Source organism: Temnothorax curvispinosus, unplaced genomic scaffold, assembly GCF_003070985.1.
Source record: "Temnothorax curvispinosus isolate PA1 unplaced genomic scaffold, ASM307098v1 QBEX01002880.1, whole genome shotgun sequence".
Taxonomy (NCBI): domain Eukaryota; kingdom Metazoa; phylum Arthropoda; class Insecta; order Hymenoptera; family Formicidae; genus Temnothorax; species Temnothorax curvispinosus.
The window spans coordinates 87477-100897 of NW_020212660.1; the positions used below are offsets into that span (position 1 = coordinate 87477).

Genomic DNA, 13421 nt, shown 5'->3' on the forward strand with positions numbered 1-13421 from the left:
AATATCGTAAATAATGTACAGCGGATAAAACTGCACGAAATGCACGTCTAGTTTATAACGAGTTCAGATACGGCGTCCGTGTAAAATTATATTTGCGTCACGAATGGTTTCTCCGAAAATACGATACAGCGATCGCGCAGGAAAATCTCGCCGCTGAACGCGCGATGATTCCGGTATCGTTGGGTTATCGATTACCGCCGATATTGTAAGAAACGATTTCATTGTGATCACATATTGCGCGATGGATTAGGATCGCAAATAAACCATATGCCACCGAATGCAAATTATACGAAGTTTCCGACGTTTTACATGCTAATTTAATGCATGCGCGTTCTAAATGGCGCTGTCAAGTCTACCGTACGATTGACAGCGCTATTTAAAACGTCACGGCGAATTGAATTAGCATGCGATATCGTTATACGAGAATTATATCGCGACAATTTGTCCGAATTAGGTGCAGATAATGCACGGGTGTGTGTGATTTGTTTACTTTCAGCAAAAGAGACAAACGTATAATTGTGAGCACGGCAGAGATATCGGCGTGACAAGTAACGTTAATTCTTTCGCACTATATCGTAGTAATTAATCTTGGCGTAAAATCGATACCAGGATGTATTAATTGTCTCTTATCGATATGAGAGAGAATGAGCTGGCACATTTATTGCTGACATTTGCGAAAATACGAAGTTATCCTTCGAACTATAAATAGCGAATATCGCGGATGTATTATTATAATTCGATAAATGACCCCGCGTGAATCCATTTTTCACTCGTTATTAGCTACACTTCGATTACTCTCTTATTAATTAAGTTCTTAATTTTTAACATATAGCAATCAATTCACCTTAATGATGCATCGCGCGTCGACTGCGCCGATGCCCGGCGTAATCAGTTATTTAATTGGGATAGGTATATCCTTTTTTTCCGCGCGTTCTCGACGGATATAGATTCCTCGGGGAATGTTTGCGGCGCCTTATTACCGGTATTAGCGCATCAGACGTCGATTTCCACTTCGCGACTCTAACGAATAACGATTTAGCTATTACTGGTGAAGATTCGTTATAGCGAATGCTCGCGGAATCGTCGCAATTGCTCGTGGTGAATCCTGGGGCTCGATTCTTGAATTTATTCGCGAAAGAAACGTATGCGCAAATTCTGCTCTTACAGAAAAGTTACAAGTCGATTGGCTATCGCATGGCTTTTAACCGATCAACTTGCAACGTTTCTGTAAGAACAAAATTTGCGAGCACGTTTCTCTTGCGAATAAATTCAAGAATCGAGCCCCTGTCGCAATGCTCGCAATACGCGTAACGCGCGAAATTTTTGCGATCGATAAGATTCGGTTTTTGATGGAGACTTGAGATGAAGACAGTATACATTTTCTATAATATACAAAGAATATAATAATCAAATGGATTATATGTATGAATATATAAGTCATCGCACGTATATTTTATAATTATTAAGCGGGTCCGTTCCATAAACTCATTTTTATGTTTTTATTGCATTTGAAACAGCCAACAAGTTTGATATCAATATGTATACAGAATTTCATTATTTATTCTCATTAGAATCATCTTATGCAGTGTTCCCCGAGATAAATTATTTGAATTCCATGTTTGTGAATTTCTTTGAGATAATTTGAGAGATTCTTTTCTTTAAAGTGTCCACGTAAATAATTTAGTAATTTATATATAAACATCAATTATAAATGAACCAATTAATGAGATTGTTGTAATATCCACTTCTTTTAAAAAATGAAAAAGACAAACGATAAATAATTTTTCCACAATAATGAAGGAATTTTGTTATATAGAAGTTTGTAAATAGGCGTCGGATGAAAATTTATTGCGAAACAAATAAAATATGTGAGTCTGAAGTATTGAGGTATTGAGCGTATCAAAGTGTACACTGTTAAATATCAAAGGGTGAAATTTAAACCAATACCCTGAGTCAAATAACATTTTGTTATTTTAAATAAAAATAAACAACTATCACGTGTGTCGATATTTTTTATTTAAACAAAACAGTATTATTTTAACTCCACTGGTTTGGTTAAAATATAACAACAATGTCAGTATGCAGATAACAATATCAACAATATATTGAGTGGGAGCAGTGGCGATCTATAAGAATGGTTAAAAATGACTGAAACTCTCTGAATATAATTTGACTCTAATCGGAATTTAACAGTGTATAAAGCAAGTTGATTTAGCTGATAAAAAATTTTGTATAAGACTACATTAACTGGGAATTGTAACGAAGAGATTAAAAATTTAGACGTAACGGGCACGTTCAAAGTTTATTTTTTTCAGGATCTACATATGAAAGACAATGGGAATCTGTCGTTGCTAAAAAAGTTTCACGAAATGTCGGGTATTGCTGTTATCAATTTTCGTATATCTCGAAACAGCCGAAGCTACGCGCGCCCGGCTGATTAAACGAGAAAGAGCATATACATGCGACGATAAGGCTCGTAACGCGACAAAGGATGCGAGTCGCGAGGCATTGCAATCGCCGCCGGCCGTCTCCTGCTGCGCACGATGATGCGTATTTTTAGAAATATTTCGCCGGCGGGGGTGGTTCGCATGACGGATACAGCGAACTTCGATACCACGACGACGGGAAGGGGAAGGATTTTATCGAGTGATACCGGCACCATGACCCAGTCGTACGTGTTCGTCGGGATGAAGGTTTCTTAGCAACGACCCCGTCGCGTCAAGTTTCGCCAATTCGCAGAAAGTTTTCGCGTCTCGAACAAATCAGCGCTCGACTCCGCAGAGAAAATTCCATTTCAGTCATTTCACTGATCTATACGAGATACGGAAACTAAGGGGAACTGTTCTTTACCGGTCTGATGAGCTTAAAGTAGTTGAGGATGGGGGACACGTATTTCTCTCCGCGAGCATAGAAAAATTATCTGCTATAAAATTGGTAAAAATAAAGGTATATGTCACGTATTTTTAAAAAAGCATAAAGTATAAAAGAATTTTTAACACAGTTCGTTAGTTATATGTGGAAGATGATTAAATAATGCAATTACGTCACATGTAATAAAATTGCATAAAATTACACATACATCAATATAGTGTTTATTTTCTGTGCAATATAACTAATGAATTATATTTAATCTTTTATGTGTGGAAATGTTAAATTATACGTTACTGTTTGCATCATCTTATTTTATAATTTAGAAAATATAAATATAGGTAATATATCTGCATAATATAAATATAAATAATGCGTCTGTATATATAATATATTTGAAGCACCTGCACATCAAATACTGGGAATTGGTGTTTGTGCTCGTAGGGCTAATATCGCGTTTTAATGAGAGGATATATTTAGTTGACGGAATAATTTAATCATTGAATGTATGCATTCGTTATCCGTAATAGGACTAATAGTTTTGATCATTTCTGGGAATAACATGATACTGAGAATAACGTGATCTGAAAAATGTTAAATTTTTACAGCGTATTAAATCTTAAACGTGGATGGAAAAGCAGCTTTTACACCCGTGGCCGTGTTGTGTTGACTATGTACACGTATACCGTGTACCAAACTTTTAAATGTCCTGAATCATTTTTCTCCCAATTTATCGTGTGTCAACGTCGATAAACTTTCGCCAAAGAGAAAACATTTCCGTCATATTTTTTTTTTATTTTATAATTCGCGTCCGACCGAGTTGAAGCAATATTATATAGTTAATATAGTTCAGCGATTTATTGTGCAAACAGAAATTCACCACCTGCCTTTAAATTATATTAATTACACAATTTTATATCATTTTATATGCTTAATTGTATTGCACATTTTTAATCGCTATATCACATTGATTACAAAACCATGAGTGAGTGAAACTTCCTGTAACACGCAAATCGCCTATAATGTATGCGATTTGTTGACGGTGTATTTTGCGATTATAATTGCGATTATAATTGCGATTATAATTGCGACTATGATTGCGATTATAATTGCGATAAATAGATAGCAATATGCTCATTAAAAGATTGTCAGAATTAATCATCCATGATCTTTGCAAAAGTTAAAATGTAAGAGGAATCAAACTTCTCTTTTTAGACCGCGGCGTCATTGACAACTGATTTCCAAGAAACTGCCGCGGGTATTTTGCAGAGGACGCGATTAAAAAGTGTGTTATGATCTAACGGTTCATCCCTTTCTGACGTTAATTAAGCGTCTTCTGGGAAATTAAATGCGATAGTGGAGGCGACGGTTCGCGAGTCCGCGTCTTAAATTAAAAAGAGTTACTCCGCGAGGAGATATATGCATTTAACTGAGCCGGAGTGCAGAAGGGTCGAGGTGAGTAACTGGCGCAAAAGGAAAAAAACGAGCGGGAAAGATGGGAGGAGGGAGAGCTTGTCAACTCAAGAGATCGCAAATTGTATTACGGATAACGATTACGTGAGAGGGACTGATTATATTCATAATTGATACGTCGCGGCGTCGTTGAGACTATTGTCACGCGTTCACAGTGCGCAAGAGGAGAGTAGGAAAGGCTCTCTTAAAACAGGACGATATTAATGAATTGTAAAATCAATTCGCCTTTATACCGCTCGTTCGTTCATTCGCTTTTATTACCAATCTCGTTTCTTCGAGGGGGCTTATTTGTTCTTGGTAATTTTATCCGATTACAAAGAGAGCTCTTCCTTGGAGAAAGACAATATACGCGGATGGTCAACGACCTAGAAGAATATTCGAGAAATATCATGGAACTATTATGCTATTTGTAGATTATATTGCGGGGGTGTTAGACAGACAATTCTGACAGATGTTTCATGAAAGATTTCACTCTGGGAAAAATAAAGATGGAAATAATCCACTTTGGGGCCCACGATTACGCGTAACTAAAAATCGTAATTAGCTATTCTATCTATTTTAAAGATTTTTAAATTATACTAGTCAATTCTCTCAATTAGTTCTGTCGATATTCACGCAAAAATAATTTTTACTTAAGGCACTAACTAAAATGTTAATTAGAGTTACGATATCCAAATAATTTGATTATCTAAAATCGTGGGCCCCAAAGTGGGTTATATTAACGATATAATAAGCGAGAATTTAAGTGTGTGTGTGTAGACTTTAAGAAGTAAATCTTATATCACTGATGAAATACATAACAACAGTAGGCTCTTGCTCTACAAATAAATTAGAAGATCTTGCATCAAAAAAATATTTTGATATGTAATTGATAGCATCACAATTCTTTCTAATTTAAAGTTAAATAGAAAAAACACAGGAAAAAATAATATATCAATTTTTTAAAGGATTAAAATGTGATATAAATATTTAATTTTTAATGCATAATTGTTTTTATTCGCAACTGTTAATTCATAGATCCATTTTTCCACTTTCTTTTTGCGTTACAAAGTAAAAAGTTTTTTTATTTGCTACGGCCGATAAAACGCTGCGTTTCCTTTCCCCTTCACGTTTTACACAGTAGCGAAATAATTCATAAAAATTTCATTTATATTCATTTCTGTCCCCATCACCTTGTACTAATATTCTGCTTAGCGTATCAACCGTGTTAAATTGGATTTCGTTCATAAGAATGGGGATTTACATGTTGTCTCGTCCCAGGAAATGACAAACATTGTTCATCCTATTCATCCCTATTGCGCGCGCGCTAATTCCAGAAGTAAGCGTACACCGCAATGACTCCTCGCCGCTAGCAGACACCCGGTATAAGTATAAAGGGAGCAAAGGCGCGCGCGAATAAAGTCGAGGGTTGCGGCGCACGTGGAAGGAGGAGAGAGAGAGGGAAAGGGCAGAACAGAGGTGGATCTTGAAAATACTTACGGGAGGAAATTGTGTTGGAAGTAAAAGAATTACATTCTCCGACCGGAGAAGAAGCTAATTACGATTATTATTATAATTCTTGATTGCGAGATGATATTTCGAGCCTTCGGGAGAACGTCTTACAGAAATTAAACACACGAAGAAATTAACTCAACCTCCGTGCGGTTTTCTCCCTGGATCCGTCCCTGACGGAAGAGGTGGCTATCGCGAGAGGAAAGGGTAGGGAATGGTATCGAAACGCGAGGCGGGTGAGAGACGGGGAGAGGGAACCAGCGAGAGAGAGAGCGAGAGAAGGGAACCGGAGAGGGGAGCAAGCTAGAGAGAGAGAGAGAGAGAGAGAGAGAGAGAGAAACCGAGCCGTGGCCGCGTATCGATCGGCCAGCAGAAAACTACCCCCTAGCAGGGGACTTGGCGGTGTGCGAGAGACCGATCACGTACGAGAGTAGTCAGTGGGGTGCTCTCTCGCGGTGCTCGTGGGCCCACGCGGATCCCTCCTGTTTCCTCCACGCACGTAGAGGCACGCATCCGCTCGCGTCCCGTTCCCATTGTCGACGCGAGTCCAACGTCGAGAGTCCAACGTCGTCGGCCCGTGTCCACCAGGGCGTGCGTTTGTGGGGGTGCGCATCCGGTTCGCGGCCGGAGGGGCCGAGAGCGCTCAGAGAGAGGTGAGACACGCTCCTTGTCTTGCGCTTGTATTTTGCGAGGCCACCGTCGTCCACCGCGCTATACCGCGCGTTGCATTTTGCGGCGTTATCGCGACCCAGCGGGTCGTTCCTCCCGTTTCCCGGCGCGCGAGGACCGTCGCGGCTCTTGCAATTCGGTATCGTGTGCAGTGCGACGCGAATACGGGGTCCTTCCGGAGCGAACGCGTCGTCCCGTTCGCGGACTATATGGATGGCACGAGACGACGTTGCCGCTGGGTATAGCGAGCTCTCGGGTGACGAGTTAGAATTCTTGATCGCCGCCGCGCCGGGGGGGTTGTACTCTGAACCTAACTAACGTGGCTGTCTTCATCTACCTGCGCGTTTGATCGGTCGGTCCCTTTCTATAGTCCATTTTTACCTGACCTAGCACTACACTATAGTTACCTATATAGTGAGGCGTATACGTATAGCTCTCTATATTCCCGTGCTTATACCACCAGGTGCTACCTACTGCAGTACCTTTATCCTTTTCAATATCGTGTATCCACTCGCACAGCCTACGTTATAGTCTTTTACACGCCTAGCTATATTCCGGCTGAATATTATATATAGTTTCCTGCAGTTTTTTTTACTGCGGCTTTATCTAATCTTATCATTTCTCTTCTTGCATAAAGTTCCTATTTAAATTTCATCAGATAGGATTATTGCGCCACGTATTATCTTTATGACTCTATATTTTACTATTCAGTACTGCCATCTATTCTCTTAATATTATGTTCCACTATACCGTCCGTTTATTTATTAGCAGCATAAATTTTAGTCGTTAAGGCACACGCGAATTTAACTTAAAGAGTGCAAATACTCGGCGCTTAACGGCGCAGTCAGCACATTGGCGATGGGTCCAATTGTTGTGTCGCAACGAAGTCGGGACGGACATTAACCGTTGTTGTCGGGACTGTGTGTCAGTAATCCTCCATCTTCTCATCCAATCGCCCACTTGCCGAACCTTGTCCCCTTGCCTCCGATTTACCTCGAGAATCTTTCGGAGCCGCGATACCGATCGGCTCGATCGAACAGTCGTGGGTTTAAATAAAACTCTCGCGATTATTACAGGCTTACAATTAGTCTTATTAATAAAGATGTTGCATTCATTTATACGCCCATTACTATAAGTAAGAGGATTTCGACGTTATATCGCGGTGCCATCAATGCGTGCCATTCTGGAACATATATAGACAGCGGTTCTTCTCGTTAACGGGGCGTTTATTCACTTCGGCGAATTCCGCTGCCGGCATGCATGCACGTTAGCGGAAACCTCGATTCTTGCGATCGACAAGGATCGCTCGGAAAGAGTTTTCGTCGGTCGATGATTTTTCACGACGACTCTGCGAGAGAGCGCAAAGCTGAGCGTGAAGAGTTTGAGTCCGGCTTACCTTCGGCTAGTGCACCATGAGATTAATTAATCGCATAAGGTTCCGACGACCTCTGTGCTCGTCGGAATCATCGCTCGGGTCAATTATAGACTTTGCGCCTGCTTGTAGAGCTTCTCCGGCTCGATACGCGTACTTTCTTGAAATTCGCGCTCTAAGAGTCTATTCAGAGTTTATAAGAGACTTATGTTGCTGTATTCGTGGGAACACGTCGATATTATCGTCATTCCCGTTCGATTCTTGCAGATTTAGCGCTTCAATATTACGCGATCATTTAAGATTTAAGATTCTCTTATTACGTAAAACTTTTAACCTAGTAAGCCTCGTGGATGTTGCGTCAGGAATCGATTGATACTCGGCGCTTGCTCTTATTGAAATCTGCCATGGATTTATGCATATCTCGTTGCTGGAACCTCTCTGCTGTATTATATATCTATTTCGATGTGCAGAATTTACATCAAGAGAGCCATCAACGAGAAATATGTCACTTACTATTAATCGAGCGAATTCCCTTTAATTCATTATTATAGGTTTTGCGAATAAAATTTCTGTATTGTACACCAAACATATATATAAATTTATCGGCTCGCAGTATATTGCCTTTATTAAGACGCGACGTGCGGTAACTCGCTATTGTTAAGTCATCCCGTAAATTTGTCATTCATAAATTTTTTAAAATGTACACGCTTCCTCTATTTTTATTGCGACATTTCTGCATGCCAACCTTTATGAAAAATCGATATACGCAGTTGCATTAATAAATGCACGCATAACTTGCTGTAACACAACATTCCCAATATAGATACAGGCTGGATCGATCGGATTATAGAATATGACAGATGAGAAGTTCTGTGACTCGCGGTCAACAGATTTAAATAAACCATGGATTTTACAGCGTATATCGCTTGCCTTTATTAAAGGGTCGTAAATTTATGATTTGTATATGCACAAAATTTGCTGACGTTCTTTTTACTTCCCGCCGTGCCAAAGCTGTAGCCGCTTTGGAAGTCGCGCGTGAGGGAACTATCGATACCTACGTGCTGTCCGTTAATAAGAGCAAGCATTACTTACTCTCATTAGAGCCTGTTAAGAGGTCGGGTCGGCGCGGTACGTTGCGACGTACGGCTTCACGCGTGTGAGATCATCCTCGAGGGCCCCATCGCCGTCGCCTCCGCCTCGTCACCTGCACGCGAGGCGAGGCGAGGCGACCGGCTAGTTACATCAGCGACGAGTCATGATGCTGGAAAACATACGGCCGATCGATAACATTGAAAATCATCCCGTTCGCCTTGGCGAGCGGCCAACAGCCGTCGCGGCCACAAATTCGAAACTTTCGTTCTATTTTTCCCCGACGCGCTCGCAACTTTCATTCTTTTCTCTCTCTATATACGAGGCTCTCCGTCGCGTCGTATATAGAGATTCACATACGTGCAACCTGATGTCTGACAGTTTCCCGTTTTCCGTCTCTGTTACAGTTACGGGGTACGATTTACGCGTGATCCGGAAAACAACGACACGACTGCATGACCATGGCGTTCGCCGGGCTCAAGAAGCAGATCAACAAAGCGAATCAGGTGAGCATTCGTCGTGGAAGCGTCCTATTCCTTCGGCGACTTGACAAATGGATCTTTTTACCATGCACGGCATCGATAATATATCTTTTCCATAAGAATAACAAGCCCGCAAACGGAGGTTGAGCTTCGAAAGAAATGTACGCTAAATAACTTTTGAAATTATTTGAAATATATTGAGATATATCTCTTCTATAACTGAATAATAATAAATCAATACGCAGCGCTGACAGGAGGCATTATTTATCCTCCGAGTATTCGCCTCGCGTGGATTATTTCTTTTATCAATTTGTCGATTTCTTTTAACGGTATCTAAATTGGTACCGGTTCGCGTAATTGAAATTCGATTTTTCCTTCGCGAAATTTTATTTTAAACTCTAGTTTTTTTTTTTCAATTTAACTAGCCATTCTCATTGAATTAAACGACAAAACGCTTTACGATTATTACGCTATTGATTTAGTGCTTAGGAGCACTAAGTAGGCATCGCGCTAACGATCCGCTGCGGCGCGCACGATTCGCCGATACGGCGTATTCATTATGTGGAACACCGTTGAAAGTTTAATCGTCCACATTAACGTCGACTCTCGGGCTACATTACTCCAATTACTGGCGATGGATTGCTACTTAGGCGTCGCGAACTTTCGACTGCCAACGCCGTCCGTTCCCCGCGAAACGCGCGGTGTCTTAATGCGATTACGCGTCGTCGGGAAATTCGTGATATTCGCGTAACGCAGCCAGATTTACCCGGCGTCACCGCGACGCGCCCCGCAACGGCTAATGTAATCGAGAAAACCCCAAGCAAACGAACTCCCCGAAACTCGAGATCTGCGAAACGCAGATTAATTGTTATCACGTGAAATATTACACGAATTGTCCTTGCGTCGGTGAAATCGATATCCCCCGGCATTCCACGAGAATTTTCGATGTACATGTGGGAATTTTATTATTGGAGAATCTCTCTCGCGGAGAGGATCTCAGAATCCGAGGATAGAAATCTACGAGTCTGGAATGCGTGAAACACGAGAGGGGGAATCTCAGAATTACGGGCAATATCGCGTGGTGTAGTATTTTACATCAACAGGAAAATACTTCTTTCCATTAGCAGATAACCCGATTGTTTTTTCGCGTTCAAGCGCGGAAAATAATGCATGTTTTACACAATTCATTTATTGGAATGTTACTGAGAAAGCCAAGTTTGACAACTGGTTGATGCGAGTTATCATTTGGTCCCAGCATGCTATGTGCGGAGAATTTTCGTATCAACTGCAGCCGCGGCGTTATCACGCTGTCACGTTTAATCTTGAAATGACGAGTAGAGAAGAACTGGTAACTGGTTGCTGCTGCTTGCTCTCAATACTAAAGTCGCAGCAAGACCGTGACGAATTTACGGCTAATTGTTAATTGAAAGAGACATGCTTAACAAATCAATAATGATCTTTTAATGAAACGAGGTCGTGCAGATTTTCAAAATTAAAAAGTACAAAGAATTTCACATCAAAATAGAAACAACATCCGGTGAGACATAACAAACTCGGAGATACAACAAAATGATAAATTATTATATATTTGTTAAATTGGAAGTGCAAAACATCAGACACTATCTAATTTGTTTTTACTTGAATAAATATGTATAAAAACGGCGTAACACTAATACTAATAATAAACGTAAATTTGTCAAACGAATGAGAATTAATATACCATTTATTTTGATAATCTTGCTTTTGATTCGAAGTAGCTTGTTAGAATCTATTATTTCGAATAATACCTCGTAATTATACAAGATTAAGCGTAATTGTATCACAGTGTGCTTGCGTGGGCGTGGTTGACCCGCATGGTCTGTGCGAGGTATATTAAGCTATCTAAGGCAAATTATCAGAAAAAATTTTATATAGAATTAATTTGCTATTTTTGCTTTTAAAAGTAATTTTTTTGCTCCAGCTATTAAAAAGTTACGAAGGGCTGAATAGCTTAAGATTAAACTATCCAGCCATTGTAAAAAACAGCATATACGTAAGTCAAAGCAATAAATTATTCCTATAGCTAATAGGAATATAGAAAAAATAAAAAAACGAGATTTTTTATATACCATCAGACATCACACAGACATGCGCTACGCGCGCGCATGCGCTACTTATCTATTACATTACTGTTACATTACAATATTAACCCTTTGATACACAAAACTGTCAAAATATGCGACATGACAGATGCTCATGAAGTAAGCGCAATAAGAGAACCAATCGGCATCGAAAAGTATTGACAACAATATACTTCGTCAGATTCAAGTATCGATGACATGCCTTTTTTAGAAAGGGAAACAGACTTATATGAGTAAAATATAAATTTTTTAAAATTATTTCGCGAGCAAAAAATTCGAGACTTGGATATCTTGAGAGCAAATAATTCAGGGAACATTCTGATGCTATAATAATGCGAGAAATTATTTTCTTTAATGTGCTTTACTCTTAAGCGCCGCATTTTTTATCTTGATGTCTTCTTAAAAGCTGGAGCAAAAAAATTACTTTTGTAACCAAAAAATAGCAAAAAAGTAGCAAATAATTTTGGTATTATTAACGTTTTGCTTTGACTTATGTATATGTTTTTTTACAATGGCTGAATAGCTTAATCTTAACTTTGTAATTTTGTAATAGCTGGAGCAAAAAAATTACTTTTAAAAGCAAAAAATAACAAATAATTAGCAAATTAATTCTATATAAAATTTTTTGTGTTTTGATAATTTGGCTCAGACAGCTTAATATACCTGTCTTTGCGTTAGTATCTTTCAGTTAATTTTGCAATTATTTGCCCTTGACGGCGAAAATCTCTACGATGGAAATATCTCGTTGAACATATGCGTCATGCGTAACTTACGCTCTAAATACCGTGGAAAACTTGATTATGAAATTCTTAACATTAAAGACGCGAGGCTCTCTGCGCTTCGCGTTAAACGAGGCGCGATCCACGCGCTTATGTGTCGTGCGAAATTCTGCCTATATGGCATTTCTGCCGTGTGCATTGTCGAGACGTAATAATGAAAATTGCTGCAATTATTCCCATGCGCCGCTCGCAGTTGCAGGTACACGGTAAAGTACTATTTGCGATTATGCAAATGCGTCAGTTTGTTTTCCGAGGGGAAATATCGATAAAAGTTACCGATACAGTTACCGCGCTTTCCGCAATTAATATTATGATTTACGAAACTCCACAGAGAATCCACAGAAGAATTAAATTAGTTATTATTTCATTATCTATTTTATACCTTTATATTTCATTTTATTATCTTTGTATTTAATTTACTTCTGTATTTCTTCCTTAATAACACAGAAAGTATAGAAGTAAATTAAATTTAAAAACGATAAAATTAAATACAAGACACAGGGAATAAACAATAAAATAATAACTATAAAGTTAATTCTTCGTAGCTGTTCCATTACGTTTACTTTTCATTATGTACAGACTTGATACGGTGGATTTTGCCATGTATCTTGATTTTTGCCGAGAGAATTGAGCGTAAGGAGAACTCTCGTAAGTTTTAATACAGTTTCCAAGGGATGTCGCGTCTCGCGTTGGCGGGATGTTATCCTGGCCTTAATTATACCGCATTTGCAGGCCGTCGCAAATGTCAAATGAAAATCCATGTCGTCGAAGACGGCGGCGAGGCGCGAGCGGCGAGCGAAAAGTGTGCGAGCGGCGTGCGAAACAATGCGAATTATTGCCTGCCGCCTGAGGCACAATTGTGTAACGAGCAGTTTTAAACTGTCGACTAGGTTATAACTTCTCGGGAACGGCACGATCCGCGGCTACCGAAATTCTCGCTGATGCGCGATGATGGCAGCCCAGCCGCAGCTTCTGACCTTTGCATCCTTAATTGTGCACACCACCTTCGAATATTTATAATAAACGAGAAGCACCGATCGATGCGCCCCGGCGAGATATCTGCATCCAAACTACTTTT

At 39.8% G+C, this 13421-nt stretch overlaps 1 protein-coding gene across 11 annotated transcripts in view; it reads left to right on the forward strand.

The window, feature by feature from the left end:
- LOC112452031 (endophilin-A) overlaps window positions 1-13421 on the forward strand; it is a 35106-nt gene that overhangs the window by 2953 nt on the left and 18732 nt on the right. For 8 of the 11 annotated variants that reach the window (XM_025012023.1, XM_025012027.1, XM_025012026.1 and 5 more), the window contains exon 2: window positions 9370-9468. In XM_025012023.1, the coding sequence (XP_024867791.1) occupies window positions 9418-9468 (51 nt within the window). In that variant the 5' untranslated portion in view covers window positions 9370-9417. Of the gene's footprint in view, window positions 1-6249; window positions 6486-6830; window positions 6854-9369; window positions 9469-13421 lie in introns of those variants that run through there. The other 3 variants (XM_025012024.1, XM_025012025.1, XM_025012034.1) reach the window with 3 other exon arrangements.